Source organism: Hylobates moloch, unplaced genomic scaffold, assembly GCF_009828535.3.
Source record: "Hylobates moloch isolate HMO894 unplaced genomic scaffold, HMol_V3 SCAFFOLD_22, whole genome shotgun sequence".
Lineage (NCBI taxonomy): Eukaryota > Metazoa > Chordata > Mammalia > Primates > Hylobatidae > Hylobates > Hylobates moloch.
The window spans coordinates 46,863,803-46,885,473 of NW_026652297.1; the positions used below are offsets into that span (position 1 = coordinate 46,863,803).

Below are 21,671 nucleotides of genomic sequence, written 5' to 3' on the forward strand. Positions count from 1 at the left end.
ATAAATAAAAAAGAAGGACAAGTCCTTTGTGACTTTTTAGGGGCCTTCAGGAAAATTCCAAAGTTAGCTCGAGGTCAAAAAGACTTCACGTAGAGTTTGATTTTGCAAAGTTGTCAGAAATGCCAAAAGACGGCTGGGCTCAGTGGTTCATGCCTATAATCCCAGCACTTTGGGAGGCCAAGGCAGGAGGATCACTTGAGCCCAGGAGTTTGACATCAGTCTGGGCAACATAGGAGACCTTATCTCTAAAAAAAAATTTTTTAAGGACAAATTTTTTTTTAAAAGTCAAAAGACTAAATTTTTTGATTAAACAGGATCACAGGTCACTGTAAAACATTACTCAGTTATCCATTTAACCAAAGTGCTGGAAGATTTCAGAGGTAATTACAGAAAGGTATATAGTTTTCTTTTTTTTTTTTTAACTTAGCTCTTTTAATAGAGAAGACTGAGTCTTCTTAAGTAATCAAAGACCTGATAAAGACAACATGAAACACAGGAAATTATTCTGATAGGACACAGATTTTTTTCCACCTAAGCAAATTCTAGATTTCCTACACAGATTACATAGACGGTAAAGAAAAACCTTCCATAGTATTTTATCAAGAGAAGTCCAATACTCCAATAAAACTTTGTAATTTTAAGAGAGAAGATGAAACTCTAGTTTTGGATTGTACTTTTGATATTAAGGCTTATTTTTGAGATCCTTATAATAAATTGATTCAATTTTAGCCAACTTAATCACACAAGATTCTCTCTTTCTAACTTTCTAAATCTATTCAGTTTTTTTTGTTTTATTTTTGTTTTGAGACAGTCTTGCTATGTTGCCCCAGCTGGTCTCGAACTCCTGGGCTCAAGCAATACTCTTGCCTTGGCCTCTTGAGTGGCTGGGACTACAGGCATGTCCCACCATGCCTAGCTCCATTTAGTTTTTGTCTTTCTTTCTTTTTTTTTTTTTGAGACAGAGTCTTGCTCTGTCGCCCAGGCTGGATGGAGTGCAGTGGCGCGATCTCTGCTCACTGCAAGCTCCGACTCCTGGGTTCATGCCATTCTCCTGCCTCAGCCTCCCGAGTAGCTGGGACTACAGGTGCCCGCCACCATGCCCGGTGAATTTTTTGTATTTTTAGTAGAGACAGGGTTTCACCGTGTTAGCCAGGATGGTCTAGATCTCCTGACCTCATGATCCGCCTGCCTCGGCCTCCCAAAATGCTGGGATTACAGGCTTGAGCCACCGCGCCCAGCTGCTTCACACCTTATCTTACAGAAATCCCATATCCTATTTTCCTTGCATACAAGTTTTGTTCTTTACACTTTCTGGTTTTCACTAGAAACTAAGCAATCATTAAGAAATTAAGCAATCATTAAGAAATTAAGCAATCATTAAGAAATTTCTAGTTTTCACTAGAAATTAAGCAATTGTGAACTGTCACACTAGCATTCTATAGACAGGCAAATTTATGAATATACCATTTTATAATTTTTAGAAACATATATTTTTTCATACCAATTTTTCTCTTTCTTTTTTTTTTTTCTGAGATGGAGTTTCACTCTCGTTGCCCAGGCTGGAGTGCAATGGCGCTATCTCGGTCCACCACAACCTCTGCCTCTCGGGTTCAAGCGATTCTCCTGCCTCAGCCTCCTGAGTAGCTGGGATTACAGGCATGCGCCACCATGTCTAATCTTGTATTTTTAGTAGAGACAGGGTTTCTCCAGGTTGGTCAGGCTGGTCTCAAACTCCCGACCTCAGGTGATCTGCTCCCCTTGGCCTCCCAAAGTGCTGGGATTACAGGCATGAGCTACTGTGCCCAGCCTGTAGCACAGTTTTTCAATGTGGCATGGGATATGTTTACTAACACACTCAAACACCTGGAGTCTCTTGTACTAAGAAGCCAAGAGTAGACAGACATATATTCAGCAATTAATGCTTCAATGTTTTATTATCTTTGGAAAATATCTAGATATGCAGTAAAGACTTATCATTTAATTTAACTTAACTTAGCAAAACCCTGAGTATAAGTTACCAAAGAGATTTGGGAAACCATTTTTAGTAGACATGTGATAAATCATAATCATTGTTAAAAGCTCATTTATATACTTTTATCCTATTTTTATAACTGCCTGACAGGTTCTTCCTGCCTGCTGCACAAAGGAAGAGCACGGCATTGCAGTAAAGTAAGAGTTTAATTGGCTGGGCTCAGTGGCTCACGCCCGTAATCCTAGTGCTTTGGGAGGCCAAGGTGGGTGGATTGCCTGAGCTCAGGAGCTCGAGACCAGCCTGAACAACATGGCGAAACCCTGTCTCTTCAAAAATACAAAAAATTAGCCAGGCATAGTGGCAGGAGTCCGTAATCTCAGCTACTCAGGAGGCTGAGGCAGGAGAATTGCTTGAACCCCAGAGGCGGAGGTTGCAGTGAGCTGAGATTGTGCCACTGCACTCCAGCCTGGGCAACAGAGTAAGACTCCATCTCAAAAAAAAAAAAAAAAAAAGAGAGAGAGAGAGAAGTGGAGAGAAAATGAGAGAAGGAAGGAAAAACAGGAGCAACAGGAAGGAAGAGGTTGTAGGGGAGCCAGGGTTGAGAGATCTTAAGTTCCCCAAAGAAGCCAATAAAGTCCCATATTATCCTCAGCAAAATTGTGCCCATAGGGAGGTGACAGAGTTGGTTAAGCACATAGACAGCAGGGCTTCAGGAAGGCAGTTTCAGGCGATGGAGACATTCCCATGGGAGCTGCAGGATCAGCTCAACAGAACAGAGAGGACTTAAAACAATAACTCCTACTAAGGTCTGAATATTGGCTTCTTGCAACTTCTGACCATAGAGCTCCTTTAAAAAAAAGCCTTTCAAGGCCGGGCGCAGTGGCTCATGCCTATAATCCCAGCACTTTGGGAGGCCGAGGCAGGCGGATCAGGAGGTCAGGAGTTTGAGACCAGCCTGACCAACATGGTGAAACCCCGTTTTAAACCCTACTTAAAATACAAAAATTAGCCAGACGTGGTGGTACGTGTCTGTAATCCCAGCTACTCGGGAGGCTGAGGCAGGGGAATCGCTTGAATCCGGGAGGCGGAGGTTGCAGTGAGCTGAGATGCACCACTGCACTCCAGCCTGGGTGACAGAGCAAGACTCCGTCTCAAAAAAAAAAAAAAAATCCTTTCACATATCTTATTATCAAATTCTTCTGGGACAAACACTAAGTATTCCTGGCAATATTGAACTCCTATTTGAATAGTTTTTTTTCCTTTTTCTTTTACAGAAAATGTGTACTTAGCAAATGACTGAAGACCAAAGCCATAAGCCTCTTAGGACTTAAAACCAATGAGCCTTTTATGGCTTAGCCACAGAAATGAGATGCCTCTCCAAACAGGGTGCAAAGATACAGCCCTTTCCATAGACTGTGGGAGCCACTCCCACAGACAGCCAAGGGAAGAAAGTCTTAGAAAACACCCCAAGAGCTGGCAATGGTTGGTAGGATATGAGAAAAAGAAAAATCATTTCATCTGGCTAGATGTTATGGCCTACATCTGTAATCCCAGCACTTTGGGAGGCTGGGGCAGGTGGATCACTTGAGCTCAGGGGTTTGAGACCTGCCTGGGCAACATGGTGAGACCCTGCCTCTACAAAAAAATACAAATATTAGCTGGATGTGCTGGTGTACACCTGTAGTCCTAGTTACTCAGGAGGCTGAGATGGGAGGATTGCTTAAGCCTGAGGAGGTCGAGGCTGCAGTGAGCCATGATCACGCCACTGCACTCCAGCCTGGGTGACAGTGAGACCCTATTCACCTCCCCTTCCAAGAAATATATTTCATTTGAGGAATGCAAAGTCCTTTAAATTATGATACCCAGAAAGGCATTTAAAATGTAACACCAGTCATGTCCCTCTCCCCCTTGAGTGAAATAATTACCTCTAGCAGCCATTCGCTATGGGGGCTCTAGACTAACTGTCACCAAGTAGCCATAAAATGCCATACACCCTGTAGTTCAACAATGCACAGCCAATCATCAATGTTATTCATAAAAATAACCGAGGTTATTTCTGTAAACCAATGAGAATTCCTGACAAACAACTTTTGTAATTCTCCTTCTCCTGATTTGTTATTTTTTTCCTTTAAAAACTTGAGCCTCTCTTTTGTTGTCTGGAGCAGTCCCCAAGGCAACTTGGAAGTGTGTCCCGGGCTGCAGTCCTCAACTTTGTGCTGATGACCTCTCTTTGAACTAGATTCTGACAGTTTTGATGATTGTAGGTTGGCAGACACTGGTCACAGATGGGATGCAGCCCACTTCTCTTTCTGTCTGGTTATATTCCTGGGTGTCCCTGACCTAGTGGTTGGCCGGCCATATTCTGGGGTGTCCCCAACCTGGCAGTTGGTTGCCTGCACAGGCAGCCCGGATAATCTGGGCACCCCAGCAGTCGGATAGCCACACTATGTTTTTAGGACACAAAAGGAGACAAACAGGAAAGTAATAGCTGTCCCTGGGAGTGAAAGGATCAATAACCAATGGTTATCCCAAACCACATTTCACCAGAGTCACTGTCCAAAAAAATTAATTCTTACAAATGATTTCTCCTGCTAATGTGAATTTGAAATAAAAGGCACAAAAGAGAAACTTGTACTTTCCTCCCCTGACTGACACCACACAGATCCAGGAGTGCTAACTACCACATTCTTTTATTTATTTATTTATTTTTTTGAGACAGAGTCTCACTCTGTCACCCAGGCTGGAGTACAATGGCGCAATCTTGGCCCACTGCAAACTCTGCTTCCTGGGTTCATGCTATTCTCCTGCCTCAGCCTCCCGAGTAGCTTGGACTACAGGCACCCACCACCACACCCAGCTAATTTTTTTGTATTTTTAGTAGAGATGGGGTTTCACTGCGTTAGCCAGGATGGTCTCGATCTCCTGACCTCGTGATCCGACCGCCTCGGCCTGCCAAAGTGCTGGGATTATAGGCATGAGCCACCACGCCTGGCCTATTTTTTTATTTTTTTGAGACAGGGTTTCATGCTCATTGCCCAGTCTAGAGTGCAGTGGCATAATCACGGCTCACTGCATCCTCGATTTTCCCGGCTCAAGTGATCCTCCTGCCTCAGCTTCCCGAGTAGCTGGGACTACAGGTGAACACCACCATGCCTGGCTAAATTTTTTGTATTTTTAGTAGAGACAGGGTCTTGTCATCTTGCCCAGGGTGGTCTCAAACTCCTGGGCTCAAGTGATGCACCTACCTTGTCCTCCCAAAGTGCTGGGATTACAAGTGTGAGTCACTATGCCTGGCTATTTTTTTGTATTTTTAGTAGAGACGGGGTCTTGCTGTCTTGTCCAGGCTGGTCCCAAACTCCTGGGCTAAAGTGATTCACTTGCCTTGGCCTCCCAAAGTGCTGGGATTACAGGTGTGAGCCACCACACCCGGCCGACACCACATTCTTACCTGTTGCCAGATTCTGTCACTTTTCCAGGGATCCCAATTGTAGAGCAGGCAGGGTGTCCCAGAGATCCCATCTGGGTCACCAAAACTGTAGGGGCAGAATAATAATTTTCTCCATATCCTTTCTGTGTTCCCGGCTGGGACCTCCTGTAACAAAATGGCAGATTAACAAGAGAAAAACAAAAGGAAGTTTAACAACATGTATATTTCAGGTATACACAGGAGATACCCAGAGAAATGAGTAAAATCTAGAGGGGTGGCTTAGAATTCGGGCTTAAATACCATCTCCAGTTGAAACAAAGCAAGAACAGTGTTGGGGTGGACAGTTATGGGGTGGTGTCCAGAAAAAGCTTGGTAAGCAAAGCTAAGGTTTGTAGTGCAGATTTATGTTGGTGTCTTCTCTAATGATTAGAGTTTCTGGTGCATTAGAGCCACACTTCTTTTCCTGGTATAGGGACAAAGAAACCCTTATAAATGGAGACGTGTTTTTTTGTTTGTTTGTTTTTTGAGATGGAGTTTCACTCCTGTTGCCCAGGCTGGAGTGCAATGGCACGATTTTTGCTCACTGCAACCTCTGCCTCCCGGGTTCAAGCGATTCTCCTGCCTCGGCCTTCTGAGGAGCTGGGATTACAGGCGCCTGCCACTATGCCTGGATAATTTTTGTATTTTTAGTAGAGATGGGGTTTCACCATGTTGGCCAGGCTGGTTTCGAACTCCTGACCTCAGGTGATCCATCTGCCTCAGCCTCCAAAAGCGCTGGGATTACAGGTGTGAGCCACCACGCCCAGCTGGGTTTTTTTTTGGTATTTAAGTATATATAGATAATTATATTTTATTTTAAAATTAATTTAATTTTATTTTTTATAATTAATTATAAAATTATAATTTTAATTAATTATATTTTTAAAAATTAATTAGAGACGAGGTCTTGCTGGTCTCAAACTCCTGATTTCAAGTGACCCTCCTACCTCAGCCTCCCCAGTAGCTGGGACTACAGGCATGACACCACACCCAGCTAATATTTTGATTTTTTTGTAGAGATGGGGTCTCCCTATATTGCCCAGGCTGGTCTCAAACTCCTGGGCTCAAGCAGTCCTCCTGCCTGGGCTTCCCAATGTGCTGGGATTATAGGCATGAGCCACTATGCCTGGCAAGAGATGTTTTTTGTTGTTGCTGAGAGTAACAGAAAACAGCAGAGAGATGTTTTTATAGATGTAAATTTCCCTTACAGCTACCCTTACAAAAGGGTAGCTTAAAAATATTTAATTTAATTTAATTTAATTTTTTGAGTCTCACTCTGTCGCCCAGGCTGGAGTGCAGTAGCACGATCTCAGTTCACTGCAGCCTCCGCCTCCCTAGTTCAAGAGACTCTCCTGTCTCAGCCTCCCAAGTAGCTGGGATTACAGGTGCCCACTACCATGCCCGGCTAATTTTTGTATTTTTAGTAGAGACAGGGTTTCATCATGTTAGTCAGGCTGGTCTTGAACTCCTGGCCTCAGGTGATCCACCTGTCTCAGCCTCCCAAAGTGCTGGGATTACAGGTGTGAGCCACCATGCCTGGCCTTAAACATTTTTTTTTTTTTGAGATGGAGTTTTACTCTTGTCACCCAGGCTGGAGTGCAATGGCGCCATCTCTGTTTACTGCAACCTCTGCCTCCCGGGTTCAAGTGATTCTCCTGCCTCAGCCTCCCAAGTAGCTGAGATTACAGGTGCTCGCCACCACGCCCAGCTAATTTTTGTATTTTTAGTAGAGATGGGGTTTCACCATGTTGGTCAGGCTGGTCTCAAACCCCTGACCTCAGGTGATCCACCCCACTCGGCCTCCCAAAGTGTTGGGATTACAGGCATGAGCCATTGTGACTAGCCCTTTTATTTTCTAAGTAAAGATAGGTTCTTGCTATGTTTCCCAGGCTGATTGTGAACTCCTAGACTCAAGTGATCCTCTTGCCTCAGCCTCTGGGATAGATGGGACTACAGGTGCACAACACCACACCCGGGCAAAAGGGTCATTTTTACTCTGCTTTCAGAGCTGCTTCTTCGGTTGCTGTTTCTCAGAATAATCCGTATGCCAAAGAAGCCTATTTTGGGTGGCATATTCTGGTCTCCTACAGTGATCTGGCCTCCCGGATAGCCACCAGCAGACTCCTTCAGAAAGGAAAAGTTGGGACAGGCAGATAGGAGGGCCAGGCACCACTGACAAGGGGAAGTGCAGAGAGAGGCCTGAGCCCAGGAAGGACTGGAGTCTGGCAGCTGAGTTGCAACACAGCCCATAGGTCAAAAGTAGGAGCTCAGAACCAAGGTAAGCTGAAAAGCATACCTGTTGGTTTCTCAGACATCTACACCAGCCCATATCCTTTGTCCCCGCCACCACGGCCTGAGGTGGCAGCTGCCCTTTCATGACTTCTTCCTCTTTAGTTTGAATTTACTGGAATAAAAACATGTGTGTGTAAAAGTAAAGGGAGCTCAAAAAGTGATTTCCTCCTCTAAGCTCTTGTTCCTCCAGAGAGGGTGACTCAGAACCCCAAATCCTTGCCTTTCCTTGTTTCTGCCTAAGTTTAAGGCACAACAGCCTGGCTGGCCCTGCTCCTCTCAGTTTCTTGATTGGCCCAGGTCCAGTCACAGAGACAGCAGCTGGCAATTTCCTTTCCTTCCTCTTCTGCAGCCAGCTCTGCATGGAGCCCAAAGGGTCTGCGGCAAGGTTCATTCTCACCCTCGTCTCCACCAGCCCACCCTCATCTCCCACCAAGGTCCCCAGAACAAAGGCAGACTTCTTCACGTCCTCCGACTTTCTAAACTAGTTTCTCCAACTTTTCTGGCAGAGGAGTTTTTGTCTGTTGAAGAAGCAAGTCCTGACCTGCAGAGTCCTTTCTCTGCAGGGCTGGGATAAAACAAAATCAGATGGGTCATGAAAGAGTTGCTGAAATCGCTGAACCAGAGCTGACTGTGGGGGCTGGGGTGCTGGGGAAATCCTCCCCATCCTCTGTGGTCTGCCTTACGGCCTTCTGTCTTTCAAGCTGTCTTCTCCTTCTATGATCCAGCTCCAGGTTGTACAGAAAACAATTCTTTCTTTACTTGGAGGAGCTCAGTGCTGCTTTGCTTCACTGCCATCAGGTGAGAGAGAAGAATGTAATCAGTGGATGACAGACTGAGTAAGAAGACAGTTATCTTTGACTTACTCTGGGAATAAGATTTCATTTTAAATTTAACAGTGCTCAGAAACCTTATCCTTATCACTAGTACTGCCAGAAGCATTTGAACCAGAGCAACTCCATCTTGAATAGGAGCTGGGTAAAATGAGGCTGAGACCTACTGGGCTGCATTCCCAGATGGTTAAGGCATTCTAAGTCACAGAATGAGATAGGAGGTCAGCACAAGATATAGGTCATAAAGACCCTGCAGATAAAACAGATTTCAGTAAAGAAGCCGGCTCTAACCCACCAAAACCAAGATGGCCATGAGAGTGACGTCTGGTCATCCTCACTGTTACACTCCCACCAGCGCCATGACAGTTTACAAATGCCATGGCAACATCAGGAAGTTACCCTATGTGGTCTAAAAAAGGGAGGCATGAATAATCCACCCCTTGTTTAGCATAAAGAAATAAACATAAACATGGGCAACCAGCAGCCCTCAGGGGCTGCTCTAAGGAGTAGCCGTTCTGTTATTCCTTTACCTTCTTTTCTTTTCTTTTTTTTTGAGGCGGAGTCTCACTCTGTCTCCCAGGCTGGAGTACACTGGCGCGATCTCGGCTCACTGCAAGATCCACCTCCTGGGTTCGCGCCATTCTCCTGCCTCAGCCTCCTGAGTAGCTGGGACTACAGGCGCCCGCCACCACACCCCGCTAATTTTTTGTATATTTAGTAGAGACGGGGTTTCACCGTGTTAGCCAGGATGGTCTCCATCTCCTGAGCTCATGATCCGCCTGCCTCCCAAAATGCTGGGATTACAGGCGTGAGCCACCACGCCTGGCCCCTACTTTCTGAATAAACTTGCTTTCACTTTACTGACTCGCCCTGAATTCTTTCTTGTGCGAGATCCAAGAACCCTCTCTTGGGGTCTGGATCGGGACCCCTTTCCTATAACGGTACTGTACTGTGGTACTAATTACTGCAGAACAAATTCGTGTGTGATTTTATACTGCCTGGTCTTTGTCTGTCCTGACTTGATGGCTCTCTGTGGGTCTTAAGAACCCAGTAAGATTCTAAATGCCTCTGATGAGATCTCATTCCATTGCTTGGATCCCCTGGGTCAGTAATGCCCTGGGCTGAGCTAGGCACTCGCTGCTCAGTATTTCTTGATTTCCCTATAGCACAGCTAAATAGCACACTCAGCCTCAAAGCAGGAAGAAAAAGGGACATTTTTATGCTGAATCTGAAAATATCTTTTGTAAACAGTCTGCTCATGTCTCCAGAGCAGGACAGAAACCAGATGCAGGCAGAGATATCTAAACATGTCTTATCTGGATAGAAAATTGAGCTTAAGATAATAAATATCTTGGAATATGATAAAACCCAGAGGCCCCTTCCTGGGCCATGATTAAGCGAAGAAAAAAAAAGCCTAGTAATACGTGACCTTATCAGAGAGATTTATGTTCAGCTGAAAGCCAAGGTATTTTGAGCTGAGCAAAATGAGGATTCAAATTACAGGAGCTCAGAGTAAACTTTTGGCATATTAGCGGACGTCTTGGTAAGTTTCTCAGGGACAGTGTTTTTCAGAGATGCCAGGATTAAAGAGAAACCTTTTATGACGTCGTACTGGAAATAGACTCTCTACAGTGCCCAGCACATATAGGTGCTCAATAATTTTTTTCTTTTTCAGACAGAGTTTCGCTCTTGTCGCCCAGGCTGGAGTGCAATGGCACAATCTCGGCTCACTGCGACCTCTGCCTTCTGGGTTCAAGCGATTCTCCTGCCTCAGCCTCCTGAGTAGCTTGGATTACAGGCACGTGCCACCACGCCCAACTAATTTTTTTGTATTTTTAGTAGAGATGGCGTTTCACCATATTGGCCAGGATGGTCTTGATCTCCTGACCTCGTGATCTGCCCGCCTCAGCCTTCCAAAATGCTGGCATTACAGGCGTAATCCACTGTGCCCGGCCTAATTTTTGTATTTTTAGTAGAGACGGGGTTTCACTATGTTGGCCAGGCTAGTCTTGAACTCCTGACCTCAAGTGATCTGCCTGCCTCGGCCTCCCAAAGTGCTGGGATTACAGGGGTGAGCCACCACACCTGGCCAAGTTTTTTTTTTTTTGAGATGGAGTCTCGCTCTGTCACCCATGCTGTAGTGCACTGGTGTGATCTCTACTCACTGCAACCTCCAACTCCTGGGTTCAAGTGATTCTCCTGCCTCAGCCTCCCAAGTAGCTGGGATTACAGGCATCCGCCACCACGCCCAGCTAATTTTTGTATTTTTCGTAGAGACAGGGTTTCACCATGTTGGCCAGGCTGGTCTCAAATTCCTGACCTCAAGTGATCTGCCTACCTCAGCCTCCCAAAGTGCTGGGATTACAGGCATGAGCCACCTCACCTGGCCAATAAATATTTTATTTAAAAAATTTACTTATTAAGCAAACACTTATATTGCACTTAGACAGTGCAGTCACTATTCTACATGTGTTAAAACTATTTACTCATGTTCCTGTTGCTTCCGGCCTTGAGGCTGAGCTTGCCATTTAGCTGGGAGTAATCAAGAAATACCAGGCCAGGAGCGGTGGCTCACATCTGTAATCCCAACACTTAGGGAGGCCAAGGCGGGAGGATTGCTTTGAGGCCAGGAGTTCGAGCCAAGTCTGAGCAACATAGTGAGATCCCATCTCAACAAAATAAAATTTAAAAATTAGCTGGTCATGGTGGCATGTGCCCGTAATCCCAGCTAGTGGGGAGGCTGAGGTGGGAGGACCCCTTGAACCCAGAAGGTCAAGGCTGCAGTGAGCCGTGATCCTGCCACTATACTCCAAAGTGGGCGATAGAGAAAGGCCCTGTCAAGAAAGAAAAGGAAAGGAAGAAAGAAAGGAAATAAAAAAAAGAAAGCGAGCAGCCAGGAAGGGAAGGGGAGGGGAGGGGAGGGAAGGGGAGGAAAAGGAAAGGAAAGAAGGAAAGAAGGAAGGAAGGAAGGAGAAAGAGAGGAAGGAAGGAAGGAAGGAAAAGAAAGAAACTAAGTAGCGAGAAGGGAAGGGAAGGGGAGGGGAGGAGGAAGGAGGGAAGGAAGGAAGGAAGGAAGGAAGGAAGGAAGGAAGGAAGGAAGGAAAAGAGAGAGAGAGAGAGAAAGAAAAAGAGAAAGAAGGAGAAGGGAGAGGGGAGAGGGGAGAAACCGAGCAGCCAGTGTGCCTAGCACAGCCCTGGACACCATTGACCCCTATGTTTGGGTTGAGATCTGTCCCTGAGTTAACTTCAACCCCAGGGCTGTCAGGCACTGCTGCTATCAATACCTCATTTGTCCCTCACAACAATTCTGGGGTGGCCTCCTTTCTATGACTTTCTATGAGCCCTCCTGTCCCCCTGCTATTACAATGAAGCAGATGAAACTGCTGATCTTTGTCACTGATGTTTTGGCTGTTTTCAATTTCCAGAAAATGACAATTAAATGCAATTAAACCTAATATTGCCTACATTTCAAAAGAGGAAATAAGTGCTCAGAGTGTTTAAGTAACCAGCCCCCGTGCCTCAGAGGTAGTCAACAGCAGTATCTGGATTCAAAATCCAGTTTGCCTCCTTCTGAACTTCTTAACATGCTACTTTTAGCCACGGATTAAGAACCTGGGAATCAGCCGGGCGCGGTGGCTCACACCTGTAATCCCAGCACTTTGGGAGGCCGAGGCAGGCAGATCACGAGGTCAGGAGATCAAGACCACGTTGAAACCCCGTCTCTACTAAAAATACAAAAAATTAGCCGGGTGCAGTGGTGGGCGCCTGTAGTCCCAGCTACGCAGGAGGCTGAGGCAGGAGAATGGCGTGAACCCAGGAAGCAGAGCTTGCAGTGAGCTGAGATCACACCACTGCACTCCAGCCTGGGCGACAGAGTGAGACTCTGTCTCAAAACAAAACAAACAAAGAAAAAAAGAACCTGGTAACCAGTTGCTAGGGTTTGAGTATCAGCTCATCTACGTAGCAGCCATGTACCTTGGAAATAATAATAATGCAGACCAGGTGCAGTGGCTCACAGCCTGTAATCTCAACACTTTGGGAGGCCCAGGTGAGTGGATCCCCTGAGCCCAGGAGTTCGAGACCAGCCTGGGCAACACAGTGAGTGAGACCCCGCCACCAGGTATGGCGGCTGCGCACCTGTAGTCAGGAGAATCACTTGAGCCCAGGAGTTGGAGGCTGCAGTGAGCTGTGATCACACCACTGCACTCCAGCCTGAGTGACAGAGCGAGATGATAATAATAATAATAATAATAATAATAATAATAATAATAATAATAATATAATAATAATAATAATAATAATAATAATAATAATAATAATAATAATAATGCAGTCTTGTCTAATTTACAATGAGGATTGAATAAGGAAATCTAAGTACTGAGATTTAGAACAGAGCCCTGCACTGTGTAAGCACTCTATAGATGTGAGCTATTATCATCTTCAGGTTCCTTTGGTAGTTTTTCCTGCTTGAATAAAATATACCAACACAAACACACACACCTTCTTTGTCCACTAATGTAATCCCATAGAACGGAGAAACTCAGCAGTGAGGACATTCTGATTCCAAGCAGGAAGGAGATGAACGATGAACCTCAGGCTGAGCGCCTCACGGTTTCCTCATGTCACCGGGGCTGGGGGTGCAGTTTGGCTTCACACTGCTAGGTCTTTTCTTGTTTTTAAGAGGGCAGGTGCCGTCACCTCTGAGGAGTCAGCTGTGATTGATCCTTCTCCACACCCAGCCAAGCACCCCCCAGACAGGGGAGCGCCCGCAGTAGGGTGGGCGGCAAGGGCAGTTCTAGCCAACAGTCCCTAAGTCATCCCAGCGGGAGCGCAGGAAATTCCACCGAGGTGAAAGCCTAGGGGGCCGGTGAGGAAATCCCCATGCCCGGGCCCAGAAACTGCTCCAGGTGGAAGTCACTTGTCTAAAGAGAACAGAGTGTAACGGGGGTCATTTCAGGGCTGTTCTTTTAAATCGGTGAGCACGGTCTGTCTACTTTCCCTCAGTTTTCTAGAGACTACACGCCACCCCCGCCCCAGGGGAGTCGCCCGGTCGGGGGTCCCGGGACAGGCCCACCTGGCCCACAGCACTCGCAGCATCCGGACCTGGTCCGCCTCGCGCCCCGAGCGGCTTCTTTAAGAGCGGCCGCGGCCCACGTGCTCCGTGACGTCAGAGCAGGAAGTGTTTGAGGAAGTCGCACCGCGCTGCCCGCGTTAAGATTCCCGCATTTTAATGTTTTCAGGGGGGTGTCAGAGCCCCGGGTTTAGCCGCCCCAGCCCCGCCTTCCCCGCCCCGGGGAGCCCGCCCCCTGCCCCGCGTCCCTGCCGACAGGTGAGTCCCCCTCGTGGGTGCGGCCCTGGTGCCACCTGCAGGCCCCGCCGCCCCGCTGCCTGCAAGGCCCAGAAGACCCCTCTGTGCCGCTGGAAAGTCGCAGCTTGCGGACTAGGGAGCGTTTCATTGTGCGGGTTGGAGTTCGGGAAGCCGGGAGAAACAGCCCTCGCTGGGGTGGCTTCTTGGAGGTGGGTGGCTTTGAGGGAAACCTGCGGTTTATGGGAACATTGTAAAGAAACACGTGACCGCGGGGACGCTCAGAAGTAGGTTCTGTCCCTGCCACCTTGGGTAGAAGGCGGGCAGGCCCGGGCGCCCCTGGTGAAGTCAGCTGGGGATCCCCTCGCTACGGCAAGGGCGTGGGCATCGCCTCCCTCGGTGACTTTCTTCCCTGCCTGATGCCACAGCAACCGGATGGGGGAGGGTAAGAGGGACAAAAGTTTGCCACAAAGTTTGGACAAACCAAACACACTGGTTTCTTTACAAAGTAAAAAACCAGTTGTATTTTTCTTCTCTCCCATTCAAGAGCGGTGGTATCTCTTGCCTTCTCCATCCCTTTGAGCTCCATTTTTTTTCTTAATTCTAACCTTTTTTCCCCATCCCAAATTGCTTATAGAGTTAGCACGACATCAGTATGAGCTGGTCACCTTCCCTGACAACGCAGACATGTGGGGCCTGGGAAATGAAAGAGCGCCTTGGGACAGGGGGATTTGGAAATGTCATCCGATGGCACAATCAGGTAGGCCCTCGGTGCAGCTTGGGGAGGGGCGGGGAGCCAGGCTCCCTCCTCACTGCCTCCACTTTCTCTGATCCTGCTGGGCCAAAGGCTCACCTTTGGCTTTGGTCATCTTGGGACAGTGAATAGGGGGACTGGGAAGAGGGCTTCAGGACTTCTGAGCTGACTCCAGGTTAGTGGTCTCCATGTTTTATTGACTATGTCACCTAAATAAATAGTAAAATAAAGTTAAGCTCTTAATCTCTATTATATATATATATGGTAACAGTAGAATATCATGTACTAATATATACTGATATGTTATAAAACATATAGAAATAGGAAAATTTAAAGGATGAGACTAAATAAATAGTTTAAAATATTTTAATTCCTTGAGGCCAGTAGTTCAAGAGCAGCCTGGGCAACATAGCAAGACCTCGTCTCTACAAAAAAGTTTTAAAAATTAGGCAGCCAGCTGGGCGTGGTGGCTTACACCTGTAATCTCAGCACTTTGGGAGGCTGAGGCAGGTGGATTACGTGGTCAGGATATTGAGACCATCCTGGCTAATACTGTGAAACCCCATCTCTACTAAAAATACAAAGAATTAGCCAGGCTTGGTGGCATGTACCTGTAGTCCCAGCTACTTGGGAGGCTGAGGCAGAAGAATCGCTTGAACCCATGAGGTGGAGGTTGCAGTGAGCCAAGATTGCGCTACTGCACTCCAGCCTAGGCAACAGAGTGAGACTCCATCTCAAAAAAAAAACAAAAAACAAAACAAAACAAAACTTAGGCAGCCATGGTGCGTACCTGTAGTCCCACTACATTGGAGGCTGATGTGGGAGGATTGCTTGTCCAGGAGTTTGAGGCTGTAGTGAGCTATGAATGTACCACTGCACTCTAGCCTGGGTGACAGAGTGAGACCTTGTTTCAAAACCATTTTTAAAAAATTATTTAAAATGTCGGGCGCAGTGGCTCATGCCTGTAATCCCAGCACTTTGGGAGGCCGAGGCAGGAGGATCACTTGAGGTCAGGAGTTTGAGACCAGCCTGGCCAACATGGTAAAACCTCATCTCTACTAAAAATACAAAATTAGCTGGTGTGGTGGTGCGTGCTTGTAACTTCAGCTACTTACTCAGGAGGCTGAGGCAGGAGAATTGCTTGAACCCAGGAGGCAGAGGTTGCAGTGAGCCGAGATAGTGTCACTGCATTCCAGCCTGGGCGACAGAATGAGACCCTGTCTCAAAAAAAAATAAAAGGGTATTTAAAATATTTGCTAATTATGATGTCTTCCCAGTATTGCTTGCAATACTGCATGGCAAAAAATAAGCAGATCCACATGAAAGTGAGAATTTCATTTAGAATGGTGATGAAAATCCATATTTCAAATAATTAAATTTTTTTTAATTTTGTAGAGATGGGGTCTTGCTATGTTGCCCAGGCTTGTCTCAAACTCCCATCCTCAAGCAGTCTTCCCATCTTTGCCTCTCAAAATGTTTGGATTACAGGCCTGAGCCATGGGACCTGGCCTCAGCTGAGGTTTTTTTTATTTTTTGTAGTGATGGTGGTCTCACAATGTTGTCCAGGCTTGTCTAGAACTCCTGGCCTCAAGTGATCTTCCTGCCTTGACCTCTCAAAGTGCTGGGATTACAGCCATGAGTCATTGAACCTGGCCTGTTTTTATTTTTAATTGACACATAATAATTGTACATATTTATGGGGTACAGTGTGATATTTTGATACATAATGTGTAATGATCAAATCGAGGTAATTGGCATGTTCATCACTTGAAACACTTATCCTTTTTGTTGGAAACAGTCAAAATTCTTTCTTCTGGCTATTTTGAAATATACAATAATTTTTTTTTTTTTTTTTCCGGAGACAGAGCCTTGCACTGTTGCCCAGGCTGGAGTGCAGTGGTGCGATCTCGGCTCACTGCAACCTCCGCCTCTTGAGTTCAAGTGATTCTCCTGCCTCAGCCTCCTGAGTACCTGGAATTACAGGTGTGCACCACCATGCCTGGCTAATTTTTGTATTTTTAGTAGAAATGGGGTTTCACCATGTTGGCCACGCTGGTCTCAAACTCCTGACCTCAGGTGATCCGCCCACCTCAGCCACCCAAAGTGCTTGGATTACAAGCGTGAGGCACTACGTCCGCCCTGAAATATACAATAAAGCTTTATTCACTGCAGTCACCCTGTTGTTCTATAGAATACTATAACTTATTCCACCTAACTGTAATTTTGTACCCATTAACCAGTCTCTCCCTATTTCCCTCCACAACTCCCCCCACCCCCCCACCCTTTCCTGCCTCTGGTGACCACTATTCTACTTTCTACTGTGAGATCAGTTTTTTTGTTGTTGTTTTTTTGAGACGGAGTTTTGCTCTTGTCACCCAGGCTGGAGTGCAATGGCACGATCTTGGCTCACTGCAACCTCTGCCTCCCAGGTTCAAGCGATTCTCCTGTCTCAGCCTCCCAAGTTGCTGAGATTACAGGTGCCTGCCACCACACCCGGCTAATTTTTGTATTTTTAGTAGAGACGGGGTTTCACCATGTTGGCCAGGCTGGTCTTGAACTCCTGAACTTAGGTGATCCCCCCCGCCCCCCCATCTCAGCCTCCCAAAGTGCTGGGATTACAGGTGGGAACCACCAAGCCTAGCCGAGATCAGCTTTTTTTTTTTTTTTTTTTTTTTGAGATGGAGTCTTGCTCTGTTGCCCAAGCTGGAGTGCAGTGGCACAATCTTGGCTCACTGCAGCTGGTGTCTCCTGGGTTCAAGCGATTCGCCAGCCTCAGCCTCCCAAGTAGCTGGGATTATAGCCGTGCACCACCATGCCTGGCTAATTTTTGTGTTTTTAGTAGAGACAGGGTTTTACCATGTTGGCCAGGCTGGTCTTGAACTCCTGACTTCAGGCGGTCTGCCTGCCTCGGCCTCCCAAAGTGCTGGGATTACAGGCATGAGCCACTGCGCCTGGCCTTTTTTTTTTTTTTTTTTTTTTAATTTTTAATTTCTTTGGAGATAGGGTCTCAATCTGTCATCCAGGCTGAGTGCAGTGGTGCCATCATGGCTCACTGCAGCCTTGACCTCCTGGGCTCAAATGATCCTTCTGCCTCAGCCTCCTGAGTAGCTGGGACTACAGGTGTGCCTGGCTAATTTTTGATTTTTTGTAGATAGGAGGTCTGTCTGTTGCCCAGGCTGGTCTGGAATTCCTGGACACAAGTGATCCTCCCACCTCAGCCTCTGAAAGTGCTGGGATTAACAGGTGTCAGCCAACAGACTTTACCCAACTGAAATCAGTTTTTTATTAGCTCCCACAGATGAGTGAGAACATGTGGTATTTATCTCTCTGGGCCTGGCTTAATTCCCTTAATGTAATGCCCTCCAGGCTCATCCATGTTGCCACAGATGACAGAGAGTACATTGTGTCTGTGTACCACATTTTCTTTGTTCATTTGTTCATTGATGGACATTTAGGTTGATTCCATATTTTGGCTATTGTGAATAGTGCTGCAGTAAACATGAGGGTGTCCATATCTCTTTGATAAACTGATTTCCTTTCCTTTGGATAGATACCCAATAGTGGGATTGCTGGATCATACGGTAGTTCTATTTATAGTTTTATTTTTTTGAGATGGAGTCTTGCTCTGTCACCCAGGCTGGAGTGCAGTGGCATGATCTCAGCTCACTGCAACCTCCGCCTCCTGGGTTCAAGCAGTTCTCCTGCTTCAGCCTCCAAGTAGCTGGGATTACAGGTGCATGCCACCACACCCGGCTAATTTTTATGTTTTCAGCAGAGACGGGGTTTTGCCATGTTGGTCAGGATGGTCTCGAACTCCTGACCTCAGGTGATCTACCTGCCTCAGCCTCCCAACCTGCTGAAATTACAGGTGTGAGCCACCGCTCTAGCCTTATTTGTGGTTTTTCAAGGAACCTCCGTACTATTTTCCATAATGGCTGTGCTAATTTACTTTCCCACCAATAGTGTATAGAGTTCCCCTTTCTCCACATCCTTGCCTTCATTTGTTACTTTTTGTCTTTCTGATGGTAGCCATTTTAACTGTGGTGAGATGATATCTCATTGTGGTTTTGATTTGCATTTGTCTGATGATTAGTGATATTGAACATTTTATCATATACTTGTTGGCCATCTGTACGTCTGAGAAATTCCTGTTCAAATCATTTGCCCATTTAAAAAATTGGATTATTTATTTTTTTGCTGTTGAGTTATTTGAGTTCCTTGCATATTCTTGATATTAATCCCTTGTTGGATGGATAGTTTGCAAATAATTTCTCCCATTCCATAAGTTGTCTCCATAGATTCCATAGGTTTATTCTGTTTTTTCTTTTGCTGTGCAGAAGCTTTTTAGTTTGATATAATCTCATTTGTCTACTTTTGCCTCTGTTAACTGTACTTTTGAGGTCTTATCCATAAAATCTTTTCCCAGACCAATGCCCTGAAGCACTTCCCATATGTTTTCTTTTTCTTTTTTTTTTTTTTTTTTGAGACAGTCTCTCAGCTGAGACAGGTGCGATCTCGGGTCACTGCAGCCTCCATCTCCTAGGTTCAAGCGATTCTCCTGCCTCAGCCTCCTGAGTAGCTGGGATTACAGGCAGCGCCATCACGCCTGGCTAATTTTTTTTTTTTTTTTGCAACAGAGTCATGCTCTGTTGCCCAGGCTGGAGTGCAGTGGCTCGATCTCGGCTCACTGCAACCTCTGCCTCCTGGGTTCAAGCGATTCTCCTGCCTCAGCTTCCCAAGTAGCTGGGATTACAGGCACCTGCCACCACGCCCGGGTAGTTTTTATATTTTTAGTAGACACGGAGTTTCACCATGCTGGCCAGTCTGTTCTCAAACTCTTGACCTGAAGTGATCTGCCACCTTGGCCTCCCAAAGTGTTGGGATTACAGGCGGGAGCCACTAACAGGCGCCTAGCCTGTTATTTACTTTTAAAATCCAAAAGCCAGCTTCCTCATCCTGCCAGCTGAACCCCATGCAGTCTGTCTGCACCTGCCTCTCCATCATTCCTCCCCTTGGCTGCCTGTGGTTTGGCGCTGAGCCCTCTTGCCGGACAGGCCTCCCTCTCCTCCACATTCCTCCAGGACCAACTCTAGGCCATCTCCTCTGCATACCCGGCTGGGATGGCTTTGTTCCGTGGGAACTGGTTCTCCCGGTAAGTTCCTCTGGGCCGGCTCCTGTGCCACCCTTCCTGTCTGCGTGTGGAGTAAGTCTTGTCAGGACCCTGCATTCCTGGTCAGCCAGGGCTGGGTCTGGCCTTGGAGTTCCTTCAGTTCTCCTGTAGCAAGTGCCTGACGTTGTATATGTGCAAGGTGCCCCAAATCATCCACTCTGCCAGTCCACAAATATTTATCGAATGTCTATTATGTGTACAGTGGTAATTAAAGCAGACCTTTGGAGAACGGAAAGAGCCACTAGTCAACTAATTATAAATGTAAGCTCCTAAGTATGGTAAAGTGCGAGTTGGGAGAAGGACCCAGTGCACTGAGACCTTCCGTTGGGGTGGGATCAGTCAGTGTCAGAGGAGGTTCCCCAAGGAAGTGACACTTGAACTGAGGCCCTAGTAGAAGTCAGCTTGACAGAGAAGGTGGGAGGAGAGTTCCAGGCCAAGGGAGAGGCTCCTGAGGGGCCCCTGTGGAGGGCAGGTGTGGTGAGTGGGCAAGACCGAAGGCCAGTGTGGCCGGAAGGGAGGATGGGGCACAAGTGCCTGGGTGGCTGAGGGTGGACGGTGCGAGTCAGACCCTGTGGTGTTTTTTGGGCAGTTTCAGCCGAGGAGGTTTTGTTTTGATGGAGGAGCTGTGGAACGATGTTAGAGGGAAGCGCTGTGCCCATGGGTACGGATTGGGAGGGCCCAAGCAGTGGGCGGCATGCTGGGAAAAAATCAGCTCTCGGAAGAAATGCCTTGATCGATAGTGCACAGCAGTTCTCATGGAGTAGCTCCTCCCACCAGGGCTGATTTCAAGCCACCAGTAGTTTAACAGCCCGCTGCGGCCCAATTCCTGAGTAGTTAACAACCAGCTCTCGGTGGCTGCTACTAGGGTGTCACTGGCACCGTCCCAGTGATGCAGGCAGACCAGGTCTGAATGTTTTGGAGTCGTCCAGGTGAGAGATGGGGAGAGGTGGGCAGACTTAAGAGATATTTAAGCCTGGTGCGGTGGCTCATGCCTGTAATCCCAGCGCTTTGGGAGCAGAGGCAGGTGGATCACCTGAGGTTGGGAGTTCGAGACCAGCCTGACCAACATGGAGAAACCCCGTCTCTACTAAAAATACAAAATTAGCCAGGCATGGTGGTGCATGCCTGTAATACCAACTACTCAGGAGGCTGAGGCAGGAGAATTACTTGAACCCAGGAGGTGGAGGTTGCAGTGGGTCGAGATCATGCTACTGCATCCCAGTCTGGGCAACGAGAGCAAAACTCTGTCTGAGAAAAAAAAAAAAGAGAGAGAGATTTAAGGGGTGGAATTCACAGGGCTTAGTGGTGGAGTAGAGGTGGAGGGAAGCAGGAGGAATGGAGTGCCTGCAGGTCCCCAGTGGATGACTACCCGTGAGCCCGGCGCAGGCCAGGAAGCCTCTACCTTCCTTCCCCATGGGTTCTCCCTAAGTTTGGGAAATCTCTAGGGCTGCTTTGGGTGCTGAGGAGAGGTCTTTGATCATTGTCCAAGTTCAGAAGATGAGCGTGTGTGTTCCCTGTTGGGGACCCCTCTGTTCACAGCCTCTTAAAAGAAGCAGCTGGGCTCCGGTGGTGTTGGTTCCTTAACTCTCATGGTTTTACTCCACGTAACAACAGTGTGCACTTTCCTGACGCTCCATGTACTGTATCTTCTCTGCAGAAGAGGGAATATTGTAGTTATCACAATAGAAATTACATGAAAAAGCCCCAAGCATGGGTATCCTCAGTCAGAGAAGTGGCCTGATAATCAGAGGCATCATTTACTGAGAACCTGCTATGTGCCAGCATCAAACTAGGTATTTACGTGCTTTCTCTCCAGCCCTCACAACTCTGAAAGGAAGTACTGTTGTCTTTGTTCCCATTTTATAGTTAAGGAGACTGAAGC

General features: G+C 46.9%; 1 protein-coding gene and 1 long non-coding RNA gene across 6 annotated transcripts in view; one reads left to right on the forward strand and one right to left on the reverse strand.

The window, feature by feature from the left end:
- LOC116461631 (uncharacterized) overlaps positions 1-13,683 on the reverse strand; it is a 40,621-nt gene extending 26,938 nt beyond the window's left edge. Inside the window, exons 1-4 of one of the 2 annotated variants that reach the window (XR_009211560.1) lie at positions 13,635-13,683; positions 13,061-13,482; positions 7,735-8,518; positions 5,421-5,564 (exon numbers count right to left, since the gene is read on the reverse strand). This is a non-coding gene — a long non-coding RNA (uncharacterized LOC116461631). The remainder of the gene's footprint in view (positions 1-5,420; positions 5,565-7,734; positions 8,519-13,060; positions 13,483-13,634) is intronic. The other variant, XR_009211561.1, reaches the window with a different exon arrangement.
- The window catches only part of IKBKB (inhibitor of nuclear factor kappa B kinase subunit beta), a 61,112-nt gene continuing 53,123 nt past the window's right edge, over positions 13,683-21,671 (forward strand). The window contains exons 1-2 of one of the 4 annotated variants that reach the window (XR_004246151.2): positions 13,683-13,889; positions 14,503-14,625. Coding sequence is in view for 3 of the 4 variants with exons in the window: in XM_032143393.2 (XP_031999284.1) it covers positions 14,521-14,625 (105 nt within the window). In the remaining variant the exon portion in view is untranslated. Of the gene's footprint in view, positions 13,890-14,008; positions 14,078-14,502; positions 14,626-21,671 lie in introns of those variants that run through there. The other 3 variants (XM_032143393.2, XM_032143394.2, XM_058433309.1) reach the window with 3 other exon arrangements.